The sequence below is a fragment of the Heliangelus exortis genome, chromosome 11, assembly GCF_036169615.1.
Source record: "Heliangelus exortis chromosome 11, bHelExo1.hap1, whole genome shotgun sequence".
Lineage (NCBI taxonomy): Eukaryota > Metazoa > Chordata > Aves > Apodiformes > Trochilidae > Heliangelus > Heliangelus exortis.
The window spans coordinates 4916858-4933902 of NC_092432.1; the positions used below are offsets into that span (position 1 = coordinate 4916858).

General features: G+C 46.6%; 1 protein-coding gene and 2 long non-coding RNA genes across 12 annotated transcripts in view; 2 read left to right on the forward strand and 1 right to left on the reverse strand.

Annotated features, from left to right (window-relative positions):
• Positions 1-2352: 2352 nt before the first annotated feature.
• NR2F2 (nuclear receptor subfamily 2 group F member 2) lies at positions 2353-17019 on the reverse strand. 3 transcript variants are annotated; one of them, XM_071754264.1, is made up of 3 exons: positions 16832-17019; positions 8203-8730; positions 2353-4966 (listed from the first exon to the last, which is right to left on the reverse strand). In XM_071754264.1, the coding sequence occupies exons 1-3, from the start codon at positions 16872-16874 to the stop codon at positions 4692-4694; spliced, it is 846 nt and encodes a 281-aa protein (XP_071610365.1). In that variant the 5' UTR covers positions 16875-17019; the 3' UTR covers positions 2353-4691. The 3 variants fall into 3 exon arrangements, with proteins under 3 accessions (XP_071610365.1, XP_071610364.1, XP_071610363.1); XM_071754263.1 differs by lacking the exon at positions 16832-17019 and adding an exon at positions 10567-11432; XM_071754262.1 differs by lacking the exon at positions 16832-17019 and adding an exon at positions 10567-11432 and having other exon boundaries at positions 8203-8751.
• On the forward strand, positions 10603-11709 carry LOC139800803 (uncharacterized). The gene is made up of 2 exons (XR_011727950.1): positions 10603-10724; positions 11428-11709. It is a non-coding gene; the product is annotated as an uncharacterized lncRNA (long non-coding RNA).
• LOC139800802 (uncharacterized) overlaps positions 12535-17045 on the forward strand; it is a 53656-nt gene continuing 49145 nt past the window's right edge. For 3 of the 8 annotated variants that reach the window (XR_011727943.1, XR_011727945.1, XR_011727942.1), the window contains exons 1-2: positions 12542-15906; positions 16000-16149. This is a non-coding gene — a long non-coding RNA (uncharacterized lncRNA). Of the gene's footprint in view, positions 15907-15999; positions 16150-17045 lie in introns of all 8 variants that reach the window. The other 5 variants (XR_011727948.1, XR_011727946.1, XR_011727947.1 and 2 more) reach the window with 4 other exon arrangements.

Below are 17045 nucleotides of genomic sequence, written 5' to 3' on the forward strand. Positions count from 1 at the left end.
CCCGCTCGTTATCAGCGGCGGCGGGTACAGAGTGCCTCGAAACATTACCCACCCACCCCCCTTTTTTGTTTGTTTTTTTTCCTCACTCTCTTTTTTTCCCCTTGGCTTTTTCTTTCTTTCCTTTTTTCTTTTCTCTCTCTCGCTGTTTTCTTTTTTTCTTAAGGCACCTTCCCCAGGATCCCGCTGTCTCTGCAGGCGCAAACCCTAAATCTAACACCCCGGGGGTAGGTCTGACTCCGCTTCAATGGCCATTGAGCCGCGATCGCACGGGGGAGATGCTTCCACAGGTCATTTACATGCAGATGGGATCCCGGCTCCGGGGGAAGATACACCCGGCCCAGCAACTCTCTCCGGCCCGGCAACCCCCAGACCGCTTCCCACCGCGGGGACGCTGCGCGGAGGCTGGAGGGGAGAGGGAAGAGGAGGAGGAGAAAGGGGGCGAAATAAAGGTTGGACCCTTCTCCCCTCCACTCAGACTCCGCAGGGCGCGGAGCGAGCAGGGCCGGGGCCGCCATGTTGGCTGAGCTCATCGGACCCCGCCGCGGACTTTCCCACGCGTCGCCCCCGCGGTCGCGCAACGTTCCGCGCCCCCTTCACCCCCCCAACGTCCCCTCCTCACCGACCACCACCATCTCACCACTACTAACCACCATCATCCCCCTTCCCTCTTTCCTCCTTCCTCCTCCACCCCCCCTCCTCCCTTCCCTTTTCCCGGCCGCCGGCGGCGCGGCCCCACGGGCGAGCCCCGCGGGCTGCGGGCGCTGCCCGGCCCGGCCCCGCCAGCCCCACACGCGGGCTGGCACCGCCCGCCAAGCACCTCCTCTCGCCCCAACCCTCCGCTTTTGTCTGAACTTGGGAGAGACGCCTCCTCTCCGCGCCCCCTCCGCGCCCCGCGCACGCACAGCGCGGCCGCCCCCCTCCTTCAGCCCCCTCCCCCGCCACCCCCCCTCCTCCCGCTGCTCTCCCGGCGGGGTCGGGAAAGGTTTGGGAGAGCGACGGCGGGGAGGGAAGCGGAGGAGGAGGAAGGGAAGGGAGGGGGTGGGTTGAAGAAGACCTTTCCCGAGATGTGGTTTGCACCGCGGGCGGCTCTGCAGCTTTCGCTGTCGTTCCGGGTCGCCTTTGGGTCTCTTTCCCCGCCAGTCCCCGCGCCGGTGGCAGGGGTGGTGGGGAAGGAATAGAGCGAACTAAGAGCAGATTAAAGAAAAGGAAAATAAAAGGGAGGGTTGGAAAGAAAGGGGGGGGAACGGCAAGGAGAAAAAAAATTAATAAATTAGAGACTTAAAGGGAAAGAGTCGCCATGTTTAGCAGCTTTTCTTTTTTTTTTTTTTTTTTTTTTTTTTTTTTTTCTTTTTTCTCCCCCTAAACAAAAAAAAAAAAAAAAAAAAAAAAAAAGGATCTCCTCAATTCCACACAGAACAAGCTTCTCGATCCCAACCCTCCTCTTTTGTCCAATTCAATCTTTGGATAGATCTTTTGTTCTAACTCAGCATGAAAAGAAAAACTTTCTTTAAATGCTATAAACTTAAAACTAACTGAAGTCCCTAAACAAATCCTCCTCTGAGCATTCCAAACATATATTCATGAGGCTTGTGTGTGTGTGTGCGTGTGTGAGTGTTTTTGTTTAACCCTGGTGCATTTTCTGTTTACTATTATTCTCTGTGAACCAAAGCTCGCTGCAAGAAACTTATAAATACAGAGATAGCTTACAGGCTTTAAAACATAAAAAGCAGAGAATGTTTTGGATTTGAAAATCATAAATTATAATTTAATGCCAATAACAATTTACAACAAATGGTTGTTTACAATAAACTAACACAAAACAAACAAGTCAAGATCCTGTGTTCTTAGTAAGCATAAAAACTTCACACACACACACTCACATGGATAGCACTTGCAATAGAAAAAGCTAAATCTAGAGGTCAGCAATCCCCTGCAATAATAGTATATTTATATATTTATATATATTTATATATTTATAGAAAAGGAGCCATGATTCAGATGTAAAACTCTGCTCAAATTCACAGTCATACGCCCCTCAGCCCCCAGTACAGATGTGTCTAACTGGAACACACTAAGGATCAGGGTTTAATCGACTTTACAGAATGATCTCTCTCCCACCCTCTCTCTCTTTTTGTGAAACCACAACATGGTGTAGTTACGGGTGGTAAAAAGGGAGAGGGGGAAGCCTCAGACAAGAACAAAATTGCAAGCTTCACATACAAAGCATCTGCTAAAGACCAAGAGGAGGGCGGGTGGGGGGAGAGAGAGAGAGAAAAAAAAAATGACACGCACACACACTAAACAACATCTCAACCCCTTGCAAAACCACATCATCTTGCCTTCCTTCAGATATTTTTGTTGGTGTTTTTTTTTTTAATTTTTTTTTTTTTTTTTTTTTTTTTTTTTTTTTTTTTTGCTTGCTCGGGATAGCTCTAAATTCACAAAACGCTGTGTCCGGTCCTGTGCCCCTTGCCCGGGCAGGTTCCCAGCGCATCAGTGGGAGCTGTGCCTGCGCCAGGACTGCAAGAGAGGGCCCTGGAGCCACACAAGGAAGATGCATGTACGCCTACACATGTATGTATGCAGTATACATACAGACATATATCCCATATGTAAAATCCAGAGATGACCTGTGGTCATGCTTTCACAGTCTAAAATAAAATAAAATTTAAAAAAAAGAAAAAAAAAGAAAAAAAAAGAAAATCCACTTGCAAGTATATATACATTAAAACCCGACTCCTCAGTGCTAGAAGCTAAAGCCACTCCATTTGAAGACCTCTCAATGACAACGATAGATGGCAACTACGGAGTATTATAAAAAAATCACACATACTTAAAGAAAACTCATTGCAAACAACTGACCTGTATTTACAATACTGCTATTACCTTGCTTGAATGATCTTGTGCGCATATGTCAGACATTTACAAAAGATTTTTTGCCCCATTCTGATCATAAAATAGATACTGATCTCCAGATTTCTAATACTTTTTTTTTTTTTTTCACAACAATACCTTTCCTACGCAGGCACTTAAGTGTGACAAAAATAAGGGCCTTTTTTTTCCAGAAAATCCATTTTTAATTAACAAGAGGATTAGATGAGTGGGGGTGATGGTTTACCATTTCAGCATAGCACTTCCTAAAACCAGAGATAAACCACGAACTTATGTCCTCCACCCCCATCCCGGAATTAAACAGGTAAATACACTACAATACATCTGCTACAAACTTACTGTGACAAGTAAACAAATCAATCGCCTAGGGACTTAAATGACTGCAAACTATAGGGAAGTAATGTGGTTTCTGAAAAACATTTATGACAGCCAAACAAGTTTCAGATATCAAATAATATTTTAATTTCTGAATACTTTCAATTTTCCTTGGAATATAACACACAAAGACTCGACCAAACAGTTCAGTTATTATAACTTTTACAGTATACAGAAATGTTGCACTTAAAAAAAAAAACCTTCAGTTTTTTTAAACACAAAACTGTAAACTCTAAGATACTGAATCAATCACGTTATCTATAAGTGCCAACAGTGTTATTTTGTCATGCTGATTTCAATGGTATTTTTTAAAAAGGGAAAATATCAACAATTATTATAATACAAAGGGCTTGCAAATATACAAACAGATAGAGGAGTTTAATAACAATTCATGATGAACTATGTGGAACCCAATTCAAATTACAAAAGTTCACTTTGCTTGTTTGTTTGTTTTTGAAATCAAAACCGTAGTGTGTCTTGGACACAAATTCCTTCTACTTAGAATAAATCCGCACAGTTCATTTTCTGTCCGAAATATCAAAAAAACTAGATTTGGGGGAAGTTATATGACACGTGTGGTTCATTCGGGTCTATATAATTATAGCTCTCTCAGCTTCAAGCTAGATTTTGGGTCACCACCTTAAGTGCGCTTCCATCATTGTGTTGTTGAGGGTTTTTTTTCTCTTTTCCTTTCTTCCTATGATACTTTCGTGGACTCAGTTTTAATTCTTTCAGAACATATATTTTAAGGATACACAGTTTTTTTGTGTTTTTTTTTTTTTTTTTTTTTTTTTTAAAGAAGCCAAGGTTATATCAAAAATTATTATAGAACCACAGAATAAACTGGTTTGAAACCAGAAAAATACAAAAAAGAACAGCTATAGGTACATAGACACATAGGACAATTAATAATTTGGAAAAAAAAGACTTACTTTCTTCCGTTCTGCTAATTTTCTCCAAATTTCCTTTAAATGCACTTTAAGCGAGATTTTTTAAAAAGTTTACCCCCCCCCAAAAAAAAGAAAAAAAGAAGAAAAAAGAAAAAAAGAAAAAGCCCACCATTGTTTCTTTTCTTATTTCTCTTTTTCTTTCTTTCCTTTTTTCTTCCTCTCTTTTTTTTTTTTTATTTTTTACAAAAAAAAATGATAAGTAGCAAGTTTTTTTTTTTCTCTGAACGACACGGGAGTTTTTAATGCATTCTGTAAAAGTTCATTTGACAGTCTCTTTTTTAAATTCACAGTCCATTAATTTTTTCCTGTCTTCTCTTAGCAAACTTGTAACATCCTTTTACATCCTCTCTTAGCAGAAGGAAATTTAAGAAACAACCAGAACCCAAATGTCATTTGCTTTCCTTTCACTCTCTTTCATCTCCCTTCTCAATTGTTAATTTTTTTTTTTAATTTTTTTTTTCTCTCTCGAATATTTTATTGAATGGACATGTAAGGCCAGTTAAAACTGCTGCCAGACAGTAACATATCCCTGATTAGGGTTTCTATGGGGGTTTTACCTACCAAACGGACGAAAAACAATTGCTCTATGACAGAAGAGGAGACAGTGCGAAGGGAGGGGAGACGTAGTAATAGCTTCCCGAATCGTGTTGGCTGGTTGGGATACTGGCTCCTAACATACTCTTCCAAAGCACACTGTGACTTCTCCTGTAAACTTTCAACATGGGCTACATCAGAGAGACCACAGGCATCTAGAAGAAAGTGTATTACAAAAAAAAAGAAAAGAAAGAAAAAAAAAGAAAAAAAAAAAAAAGAAAAAAAAGAAAACAATCATCAGATTAAAAAGTTTTTTTGGTGTGTGATTTTTTTTTTTTTTAATTTTTAATTTGATCTTTTTTATTGCTAGCGTTAAGTGTCGATCGTGTGCCATCACCTCGCCCTCCAGAGTTTAAGTAGGTTTTACCAAAAAGGAACAATCTCTCTCTTTCTTGTGTACGTGTGTGTGTTTGTATTTCTCACTCTCTTCTGGAGGGTCTCTTTTAGGATGGAGAATCTCCAAGACTCAAGATTTCTAATGGCAAGACAGACCTGAGGGGTTGACAAGGAGGTGCTGGCCACGCGTAATTTCGTATATCTGAATTTTTAGGGGGAAATGCTAGGGGGGTGGGGAAGGCTTGAGTCAAAAGGGGGGAAAGGGAGACACTATTTATCTTCCTCCCCCCACCCCCCCGCCTTGGAAAATAATTGGGGAGAGCCTAACCATGTGATGAGAAGGAATACTAATAATAGTGATAGAAATCATAATAATAATAAAAAACTGGCCCAGCCAAAGATAATGGCGCCCCGGATCCAGCAACAGATTCTCCCCCAAAGAAGACAACGCGTTTTTCTTCAGTCTTTGAAACTGATTTAAGTGGCCCTTTAAAACTGATCTTGTCAGTTTAGCCTATTCAGAGGCAGCCATGCAAACTGTGATCTCTCTGTTCATTTGAGCTGTTTCTTTTCCCCCCTCTTTTCTCTTTCTTTCTTCCCCCCCTTCACTCCCCCCCCCCCCCTTTTTTTTTTTTCCCCTCTTCTTCTTCTTTTTAAACCTAAAGGCCCTTACAAGAAGAAAACTCCCTGATAGGGTCTGGACATTTTTTTTTCTTTTTTTTTCCTGATACGCTAAAATACAATAAGTTCCCTTTAAATCAGAGACGTCTGTGCTGAAAGAGCACAGGTTGTGACCTGACCTCCCTGTGGCTTTCCTAGGCACAGGGCTAACACATGCATATTCTGCGAGTCATTAGAACCCAGATTTTTTTTTTTTTCTTCCCCCCCTTAAAAAAAGCTGCAGCAAACATTATATACATCTATGTGTGTCTGCTTTCCATCAGGGAGTGTTATTGGGGTGCTGCAGGAGCTGCATGCATCACCCTGGGTTTTTTTTTGCATGTGACTGTCTTCCCCAGAATCAGATAACAAGAAACGTTTATCTAGTTGGGAGGCAATTTACACGCCAGGCCTCACATTTTGAAAATAGTAATAAATTAAACAGTTACGACAGGATCGGACGATTGTTTTCTCAGAAGGCCTTTTTTTTTTTTTTTTTTTTTTTTTTTTCCCCTTTAAAAGAGAAAAAAAAAAAGTGATTTGGGAGAAAAGGCAGAATTGGAAATAAACTCCTGGGTGTGGGTGTGAGCTGGCCAGGGACTGGGAAGGGATGTGAGCGTGTGTGGGATCTTTGCTGAGCGTATGAGTGAGGGAGAGGAAAATGCATCCTAGAAAACAGTAGAAAAATAAGCACCCCACATCCAGCACTTCCCACGCGGGATCCCTCTCCCTGTGGCTAGATGTGCCCTGCTCATTGATCACCTTAGCACGAGTAATTTGGAGAGGGGGGGAGGGGAAAAAAAGAAAAAAAAAAGAAAAAAAAAGGAGAAGTTTTTTATGTGTAAAGCAATAATATATAAAAGGAAGTTTAGGTCACGACCCAGAACCTGGACAAAGTCCAGAAAATGACTTCGTTCCCCAGACCCCCTTTAACACAACAAGGAATGGATTGTGAGCCCTTCTTTTCCCACATAAACTACATTTTTTTCCTGTTTCCTGATATCAGGCTTTAAAAAACTCCGATGAGTAATTATTTTACAGGTCCTGCTTCCATTCATATGTTTATCGCGTGGCCACTTTCCCAAGCTTTCAAATGAGTTACAGAAGACATATATGTATTTTTAAACTTAATCCCTAAACTTCTAGGGTTCCAGCACTTTGGGTTGCTGATGGAACCTTAAAGTTAGCAATCTGAGATAACATATCGCACAAATTAGTGAGCAGATTTTTTTTTGCTTCCTCACAAAAAAGAAAAAAAAAAAAAAAAAAAAAAAAAAAAAAAAGGAAAAAAAAATTTAGCCTCCAGAGTTAATATCAGGTTTATTACTCACCCAGGTTAAACTCTAGTGCAAGCTAATTAGATTTCACAACGCACTCAATTATTGCTTTATAACTCATGCACTATTTCTAGGCAGCAAAAGTTGACACATATTCCCCCACACCCCCCCTTCCCCTCACTTTGATTATCTAAGAAACACCTCGAGGTCTTTTCCTCGGGAGAGGCATGGTTGTGCCACCCCGGAATTACACTGCGGAGCGGCAGATTCACTTTCCTCTTACTTTTTCTCACTAGCCCTGTCTACTTATGGTAATGATCTTTTCGCACCCGCTACTCGCTTTGGACTATGCAGTTCCTGCTGGGTACAAATGCAAACTTTTCCCCTTAGCTTAAATGACACAGAACTGCTCACTGCCACATTCTGTTTAAATCAGAGACAGCTCTTTGGAAAGTTGATTTATTTTATTTTATGGGATGGCAGGGAACATGTTTTAAACTCAGCTTTGTGCATTTAACATTGTTTTGTTTTTTGTTTTTTTTTTTTAATTCAATTTTTAATCCTGCAGGGCTTTTCTTTCCCTTCCTGACTGCCCATAAAATGATCCGCTTTTTAAAGTGGTTTCACAGATAGGACGACTTGTATTTAACAACATCAAACAGATTTTGCTGCTGTTTGGATGCGTGTCATTAAATGCAACAACCCAGAATTATACTGTTAAATAAAATATTATTTTCAATGGGAAAAGTGCATTCTCTCATGGCAAATGGGTCCCTCTCCCTGAGCCCCCTCTTCTCCCATCCCCAGCATTATTCAAGTAAGGTTAGGGTGTGTTTTGGTGGTCTTCATTTTTGTGTGTGGTTTTGTTTAATTAATTTTTTTTTTTTTTTAATTTTGCACTCCCTCAAAGATGGGATGCTCAGAACCCAGGCCCTGAAGGGGAGACGACAGGGCACTGTTTCCTAAAAGGAAAAGAGACCGCGCTGGTTCTCAGGGAGGGAGTGGGCAGAGAGCGGTGATGGGGTGCAAGCAATAACACTTTGCAAGAGCAAACAGTTCTCAGGAGGGGAGGCCGAGGGGGAAGGAAAAAAAAGGAAGAGCAAAGAAACGCTGCCTACCTGAGGTGAAGAGGACTATGGCCTTTAAACAGCTATATTCTGCAGAGTCGACATGCAATGCTTTCAGTTTTTCTACTTGCTCTTGGAAGATTCGTATGTGGTCCATAAAGGCGACCACTCGGTCAGCAGACATTGGCGAAGCGTGGAGGCCAGCAGCTGCCAGGAGCGGAGCTACGTGGAGGGGCATGGAGCACTGGGCAGCGTTGAGGACAAATAACTCGCTCCAGGTCAGCCTCAGGAGGGCCACCTGGTCTGTGATCTGGAGGTCTGGGAAGAAGGGGATATTCCTGGCCCACTCCACCGCACTGAAGAGCATCCTAGCTGCCAGTTCACAAATGTTCTCGATGCCCATGATGTTGTTGGGTTGCATGCACTGACTGCCAAAGCGGGAGGTGGGGTAGGGCTCTGCTCTCAGAAGAAGGGAGATATATCCGGATAGGTAGGAATGGCAGTTGAGAGGGTCCCCGTTTGTCAAGGCGAACTGACCATGAGTTGGCTGTGTGGGTGGCATTCTGCCCCTCTGGACCGCTGCAGTAAATAAAGAAGAAACTACAGCTATTAATATCTGAATTGCGACCATCGGTTCAAATACAGCCTGCTTTGTGTGCTTGTGCGTGCCTGTGTGACACTGTACCGAGTCAGCTTAAGGGGGAACAGGCATTTTTTTCCAGCCAGAGTTCAGCCCCTACCCCCTTTTTCAGGCTCCACAGTTCCCGGGTCAAGTCAAAGCAACAATAAAAGCTGAGCAATGCTGTCCGCTCGGCCAGGACTGCCTGCAGGAGACCGAGATCCTCACTTCCCCAAACACACCACTATTCAGTTATTTCCCCTCACCACCCCCTCCTTCAAGAGATGCAGGATACGTCTTTGTGTGCCTGGGGTATTTTTCTTCATTACACCTAAAACTGCTTATTGATTTGAGGCTGGGGGGAGCGGGATGGAGAAGGGAAGGGTGGGGAGAGGAAAGAAACACTTCAGTTCAAAATCCCCGGCGCTGGTCCCACACGCTTTTCTCACCCACTGAATATATTATTGCTGCTGGTATTATATCCCCTCCAACACCCCCCTCATAAAAAATATCAAAGGAAGCAAGATCACCCCACGACATTCCCGGCAAGTCCCCCAGCGAGGCTGGCTGGGGACATTATCCAAAGGCACCTTCCTCAGCTGCCCATGGAAAGTGGGCCTTTCATTTTGTTAATAAATTTACACGGTGACAGCAAGAGAAAAAGGAGCGAGAAAAAGGGCTCAGAGGCTGAGAGACGGCGAGAAGGGAGAACGCCTAAAAATGTGCTTGATTTATATTTGTTATCGCACATACTACGAGGTTAGCTACTCTTGCAGAAACACAAAGAGAGAAGCCCAGCAAGTCCCAAGCCCCCTAACCCTTAACCTACATATAGCAGCGTCCAGACACAGAGCACGCACTGGAAAACTGCAGGCTCACATTTCTCGTCTAATTTTATATCACAAAGACTCGACTTGCTGAGACCCGAGCACCCCACACTTTACTTCTGGGCTGCTCCTTCCCCCCCATCCGTCCCTTCTGCTCTCCCCCCCCTCCTCGCCTCTCCCGGAGGGAGAAGAACATAGGAGGAAGAAAAGTGAGATAATAACAATCGGCAAAGGCAAGCACATGGAAATATATATGTATATTTATATATACACACAAACACACACACATGCCTGGATATATGTGTGTGTGTATATGTATATATATATATTTTTAAAAGGAGAAAAATCCGGCTGGGAATCCACAGTGGAGTGCTGTAGAGCCTCGGTAGGGTGAGTCCCATTGTAATAGTAATTTGAACCGCCTGTGTAAAATTGCAATCTAAGGCAGGGTGCTGGGGGATATATATATGTGTGTGTGTGCATCTCGTGAGGCTCCGTGTGTGTACACACACGCAGAGAAAGACGCACACACACACACACACAGAGGTGCTCGGGGGACGGGGGGTAACGCTGAGCATGCAGGAGGGAACATGAAGGAAAAAGTAACCACACGTCAGAATAATCATCTGGCTCCTAAGCAGCGTGAAACTAAAAATCCACTTCCAATAAACCTCCATCAGCAAAATCAAAACAAACACAAATCAATTACGAGTGCAGGAGAAAGCATGCAAGAGCCCCTGCCCACCCTCTCCAACACCTCTTTCTTTCATTACGAGAAAGTTTCTGCCTATTTATTTGAGGGGTAGGAGGGAGGGGGGGAAAGGAAAGGTTCTGGTTGGGTTTTGGGGGGGAAGTTAAAATAATAAAAATAGTATTTAAAAAAACCCACAAAAAAACAAACAAAAAACCAAACCAAGACCCAAAACGCAGCGAGTGAAAAAAATTGCAAAACAAATGAAATCCCAATACCTTCCCGTCTCATGCCAACTTTGAGGCATTTTTTGAGGCGGCAGTACTGACACTGATTGCGGTGGTGCTGGTCAATGGGACAGTTCCTGTTGGCACGACAAGTGTAGCTGAGATTCCTCCTTACACTCCGCTTGAAGAAACTCTTGCAACCCTCGCAGGTAAACTGGCCATAATGTTTGCCACTAGACTTGTCCCCACAAACCACACATTCAATGTGCTGCTGCTGCTGCTGTTTGTCTCCTTGGTTCTGCTGGCTTGGCGGGTTGGTCTGAGCTGGCGTACTGGGAGGGCCCCCGGGCCCCGGGGTCTGTGGGGTATGCGGGGCCCCGGCCGGAGGTCCCTGCACCGGCGGGGCTTGCGAAGGCTGCGTTCCCTGAGCTCCGGGCACATCGTCCTGGGGGTCTCGCCACGCACCGACTACCATTGCCATATCTATTGGACACCGTTGCCAAACTTCCTGTTCCCCCTTTATTTTCAAAGTTTGTTTGCTTTGCTTTTCAGATCAGCTTTGCGGCAGTCTTTTTTTTTTTTTTTTTTTTTTCCTCCCCTCTCTCTCTCTCTCTTCCCCCCTCTCTCTTTTGTTGTTTTGCCTGTTTTTTTCCTTTCCTTTTTTTTTTTTTTTTTTTTTTTTTTTTTTTAGGAGGGTCGGGTTGGGGGGGGATCTCCCGGTACCGGCGAAGGTGCAGAAGCACGGGGCGATGGAGGTGTGTGTGCGGGGGGGCGAGTTGCGAGTCGATTGTCTGGGCTCCAGGAGAGCAAAGTAAAGGGGTGGTGGGGGTGGGGGAGAGAGGGGGAGAGAGAGAGAGAGAGAGGAGGAAAAAAAAAAAAATCTCTTCAAAGATCTCCCTCTCTCTCTCTTAGAGCTGATCTGCAGCAGAGTAGTTGAAGGAGGAGAGGCGGGTGTCTGGGGGCCAGGTCCAGGGAAGCTCGCAGTCAGCCATTCAGGAAAGCCATCAAAATAAGAATGAATAAAAGGTTAAAGATTACACACACAGCGGAAAAAAACACGCACAGCTGAGGAGACTTTTCTCGGCGCGGAGAGCGGACGGTCTCGCCGTAGTTTTTGGAAGTCCAGCTTGCAGCAGCAACATCAACTGCGATCGCTTTGTTTTTGTGGGCTTTTTTTTTTTTTTTTTTTTTTTTCCTCCTCTTTCCTCCTCTCTCTCTCTCTGCTCTGTCTCTCCTCCCTCCTTCGCTCGCTTTAATTCTTCCTCTCCGCCGCTCCGCCCGGGCGCTGCTCTCTTTCTCTCTCTTTCTCCCTCTTTTTGGCTCGGGGGCGAGGGGGCTGGCTGTTTGGTATTTTTTCCTCCTCCTTCTCTGGCTTTTTTATTATTATTATTGTTATTATTATTAATTATTGTTATTATTATGATTGTTTATTTGTTCCTCCTCTCCGCCGCGCTGCGCTCTGCCCCGGCTCAGCCGCTTCGCCGCTCCCGCCGCGCCGTGTCCCCGCCGCCGCCGCTCCCGCCGCCGCTCGGGTGCTGCTGCTGCCGCTGCCGCCGCCGCTGCCGCCGCCGCCGCTCCTCCCGCTCCCGCCGCTTCGCCGCCGCCGCCGCGCTGCCTTATGCTGCTTCTGCCGCCTCGCAAGTGGGCTCTCGCCTCCGCGCCGCCGGTGCTCACGGCGCGGGCGGGGGGAGGGGGGCCGCGGGGCGGGGGGGAGGGAAGGAGTCAACTCGCCAGCGCAGCGCCCAGCCAGCCAGGATGATAAAAGAGGGGAGCGGGAGGAGGAGGAGGAGGAGGAGGAGGAGGAGGAAAAGAGGAGGAGGAGGAGGGAGAGAGGGAAGGATCATAACCCAGCGCGCAGCATCGCTCCTCAGCCGGGCGGGGAAGAGAAAAGAGGGGGGGGAGAGAAGCGAAAATCACCACGGGGGGGGAGAGCGCCAGCCCTTCCCTCCCCCCCCCCCAAAAAAAAAAAAAAAAAAACTAAAAAAAAACCTAAAAAAAAAAGGAGAGAGAAAAGCGGGGGCTTCCCCCCCCTCGGCGGCGATGAGGGGAGGGGAGGGGCGGGGCGGGGCGGGCGGGCGGCGTGTGGGCCGAGTGGCGAGCGCGCTCCCCGCCGGCCGCTCGCCCCGCTGGCGGGAGAGTGAACTTTGACACGACTGCTGCAACTTAGCGCACGTTGCCATGGCGACCGCGCGCCTTATAAGGGCAACCCGACCGGCGTTTGACTGGTCAAAAGCTCGCGCCCCGCCCCTCGGCCCTCATTGGGCCGCCCCGGCCCTTGCGCGCGGCCTGCCATGGCCGCCGCCGCCCGCGCGGTCCTAGAGCCAGGCGCCGCCCCGCTGCCGCCACCGCCGCCACCGCCACCATGGGGGCCGGGGCCGGGGCGTCCCTCAGCGCACGCCGCTCCGTGCTCCTCTCGCTCTTACTCCTCGCCCCGCTTCCCCTCATGTCCTCACCTCCCTCCCCACCACCACCGCCACTTCCCCCCCCCCCCTCCTCCCGCCTTCCTCTCCCCTCCTTCCTCCCCGCCGTTCGGGGCGAGGGGTTAAGGCAAGCCCGGAGCGGGAGCACCGCTGCCTCACCTGGGGCACGGTCTCCGGAGGTCGTGAGGGTGAAGGGGTAGGGGGGGGGGGGCTGTCTGTCGGCGGGTGAAAATCAGAAAATTGACGCTGAAATGAGGTGAAACTCCACTGAATAAAAGCAAACCGAGCCCTGCCGCCTCCTGTGGGGGGTTGGGGAAGGGAGCTGCCTCCGGTTCATCGTCAGGGGTAGGTAGGGCTGCGCAGGTACGCGGCTCCCCCCCGCCGGGCGTTGCGCTGCCCTCAGCCACCTCAGCCTCGCTGCGGGCTGACCGGCGGGACACGGGGCCGGTGGGGGGGGCCGGAGAAGCGCGGTGTGTGTGGGGACGGCGGCACCTGCGCTCGCCCCGGCAGCTCCGTGCCCCGGCTGCCTGCCGAGCCGCGGGGAGCTGAGCGTCCCTGAGCTGCCGGATCGGCCGCCCGTACATGCCCGGCCCCGGCGCGGTAACGGGGCACGGGCTGCTCCTTACGACCTCTGCTCCCCACCGCCGGGCTGGCCGAGAGCACCGCGGCTTCACGCCAGGCACCATCCACCCCTTCGCACGACGGAGGGAAAAACCCGCCCCGAGAGCTCGGTGTGTGACACCCGTGCCTGTTCCCTCGCAGCCTCCTCGGCATCGCTATAGCGCAGCTCTTCTCAACCCCTCAACCTTAACTTTCTTTTGGGGCTGTTTTTTGGGGTTTTTTTCCCCCCTTTTTTTTTTTTTACTGGGTTCACACGTACCCTGTCGGTAACACAACCTCTGTGCTACGGTAGGAGCAGCATTACTTAGGTAACCAATCTAACAACGCGGGGACAGTTGTTTGTTTCCCGCTGAATATAGCTACCGGATAGGGGAACGGGGACTTCGACTTCATCTCCTAGTTAAAATGACCAAAAAGACACTTGGAGAGATGAAGGGACGGAGAGATAAAACAGAAAACACGTTAAAACAGACAAATAAATACCCGGCCGAACAATTTCTCCACTGCGGACACACTTGTGTATGTACGCTCACATTTGAGCCGGTTACCAAGCACGGACATGGGGACACAGACCTGTGCACAACTCTCTAAAGGATTAATTGCCCCTCACCTCCTCACACACACACTTTTTCATGTTGCCACACTCACACCCCCTTCTGCAGCAGAAATAATATATGTGGCTAAAGCCGCAGGTGCTGAGATGATTGGAAAGTTGTGAAAAGCGCCTCGAGTTGACCATGTCCTGCTTAGAAACCGGGTGTATTCCGACCCCACGAAAGAAGAGGGGCTGCGGCTCAATTTCAAAGGCAAGGCTACAGCATTCCCATTGATCCTGAAGGAGCAAAATTAACCTTTCTCCGAAACAGGGACCTGGAGGGACTGGAAAGCCAGAAAGGGGGAAAGGAATCTTTCCGCGTTAAAATGTGGGGAACCGCTTTATGATTTCCAAATTACCCAGAGTCCAGGAGGTCACCTTTCGGGGAGGCTGGGAGAAGGTGGGGGTTCAAAATACAGAACAGACACAGATTGTTGCTGATGTTGAATTTCCTGAGAAAAAAAACCCCACAACAACCAACCCAACACCAACCTTTCCTGTCTCGAATCTGACAAAGTAAACAGGCTTAATTCACCATATGAAAAAACATTATCGCTGTCTTAACAAATGCAGAAATCAGAAGAGAAAGCGGTTTTAACAGGACGTACAATATTAATAGTTTGAACGTATGATCGTAAAAATGAAAAGCCATTGATATACGCTTAAAAGCCGCTGTATACGCTGATTGCTCAAGCATTAATGAAGAATGCCCCAGATTAACTATTTGCTCTTCGAGGGATGCAGCAATATAACAATCTATTAGCACCATTAGATGCTTTGCTATTTATTTGAAAACACCCCTGCGAGTGGGTTGAGGCAGAACAGATGAATGTAAAAATGAACTGCAGCTAATTTCGCTTAATAATACTCGAAACCCGAGCGCTTCGCGAAGAAAGGGGAGATTCTTAACTGTCCTTCTCCGAGCCTAATGACAATAGAAACGCTCTGTTTTAAAAGTAAGACCATATTGGTTTTTCAAATAAACAAACGCATCCCTCCTGCCATTTTACTGCAGATGTAAATTTATTTTAATGAGAGGGAGTGGAAGGATTTATTTTGCTAAAATAGAGTTGGGGATACAGCCGGTGTAAATCTTTAGGTTTTAAAAAAGAAGAGAAAGGAGGGGGAAGCTGCTTTCCTGGCAGAAAGCTGCCTAACAGTCCTCTAATTCTTTCTAGATTAAATCGCAATATGAATACAGCATCGAACAAATACCGAGTTTCGCTCTGAACTCAGTGGAAAGCAGTTACGTCTAACAGAATTCAATGAATTCCTCTTCTCCCTCAATGTAGTATGTGTGTGTTTTTCTCTTCCACCACACTGAAGTTCCATGAATAGGGAAAGTGGCTCCTATTGTGTGCCTCTGAACTTCCAAGTCAATGCAATTTTTAACCACTGGCTTGTGGTACTTTGAAAATCACCAGGGGCTGTCAGAGTTGGGTCCTCTGAAAAATTTACAGTGCTAAATCAGAGCATATGCTGTGAGAGAGGAAAAAAAATTGCTGAAGATTGGAGCAAGTACAGTATCTGGCTGCCCCCTAGTGTAAGCCTCTTATCTGCCTAAAATTCAACTTTAAAAGAAAAGGATCTCTTAAAGGGAAACGACTTTTGGCTCACGTATGCATGCGAGAATGAAACTTCTGTACATTTTAATCTGATTAATTCCTAAGGATTTAAAATTAATTGGCTTGGGCACTCCTAGACCGGACTATAAGTTTTCTGCATCAGGGTTTCTGCGAGTGCTCTACCGAATAGGTATTTTTAAGGGATAGTGGTAAGGGACGGGGGGGGGGGGAGGAAGGAATCCTGTTTTGTGATTTTTTTTTTTTTTTTTTTTTTTTAAACGAGGAGCCGTACCTCGCATGCTGTTGTCAGAGCAAAACATTTTTGCTGCATAAAGTCTGATCTACGTCTTTTGCAACAATATTAAAAAAAAACAAACCAGGATAAATAATTGCCTTAAAGCCTCAGCCGAACTGCCAACCACACCTTCGGATGGTGAGTATATTCCAGCTTCTTTCCATTGTACTTGCTTAGCCGGAGAAGGGACCGGAGGGGGAGAGGGGATCTCGGCACTGTACCTTCACCACCGACCTGTTGTTTTTTTTTCTTTTCTTTTTTTTTTTTTTTTTTCTTCCCCTCCCAAATAAACGCTGCCAGCTGCACACGGCGACACAATTCCGTGCACTTTAGTACCTATCACTTAAGTTAAGAGACTCGTCCTCCCCTCCCCACCCTCCCGAGCAGGTCAGTCCGCTGCTCCCCCCCCCAGCCCCCCTCCAACAGCCTGAGCCCAGGCAGGGGAGGCTGCGACCGGGTTCTGCCTCCTGGAACCTGCTTTGGAAATGACTTTGAGGCGCTCTGCCTCGCCTCGGACCTGGAAAGCGGTTCCGGTCGTTTGGTTTGGTCGCTTGTTTGTTTGTTTGCTGCTTGCTTTATTTAGCTAAAGGACGTGCTAACTGATGGTGCTGCAATTACACATACTTGGGTCTCCCCCCCTCCCCTCTTCCCCTCCTTAGAGCAACCCACGTAACCTTAGAAACGATCGTTTAAGACGTACGTTAGCTAACATTTGCTTTTTTGGATTTTTTGTTTTCCTTAAAAGAGAAACACAAGAATCACAACACATTGCCCGAAAAAAGTGTCAAAGAAGAAGGAAAAAAACTATAAGTAAACATACCAAAACCATATTTGCCTTGTTCAAGGTCCCAAATCGCTTGCATCTTCCTTTTTCTACCTCTCCTTTAGTTTGGCAGGTGAAACAAACAAACAAACAAAAAAAAAAATCAGACCGCTGTTTGCCCCCCAGAAAGATGTGCGTTGGGTAATTAAAGAGAAGTCTCCTTCTTGGTGTTTATCTAAGCGATTGTGCAAACTGATTAAAAAAAAAAAAA

Excerpts from the sequence above, each read along its gene's own strand:
- NR2F2 (XM_071754262.1), bottom strand. The coding sequence starts at position 10,996 with ATGGCAATGGTAGTCGGTGCGTGGCGAGACCCCCAGGACGATGTGCCC. Across the intron at positions 8,752-10,566 it reads AGTTGGCATGAGACGGGAAG|TTTCTTCTTTATTTACTGCA; the intron begins GTATTGGGATTT and ends TAATAGCTGTAG. Across the intron at positions 4,967-8,202 it reads CATAGTCCTCTTCACCTCAG|ATGCCTGTGGTCTCTCTGAT; the intron begins GTAGGCAGCGTT and ends ACTTTCTTCTAG.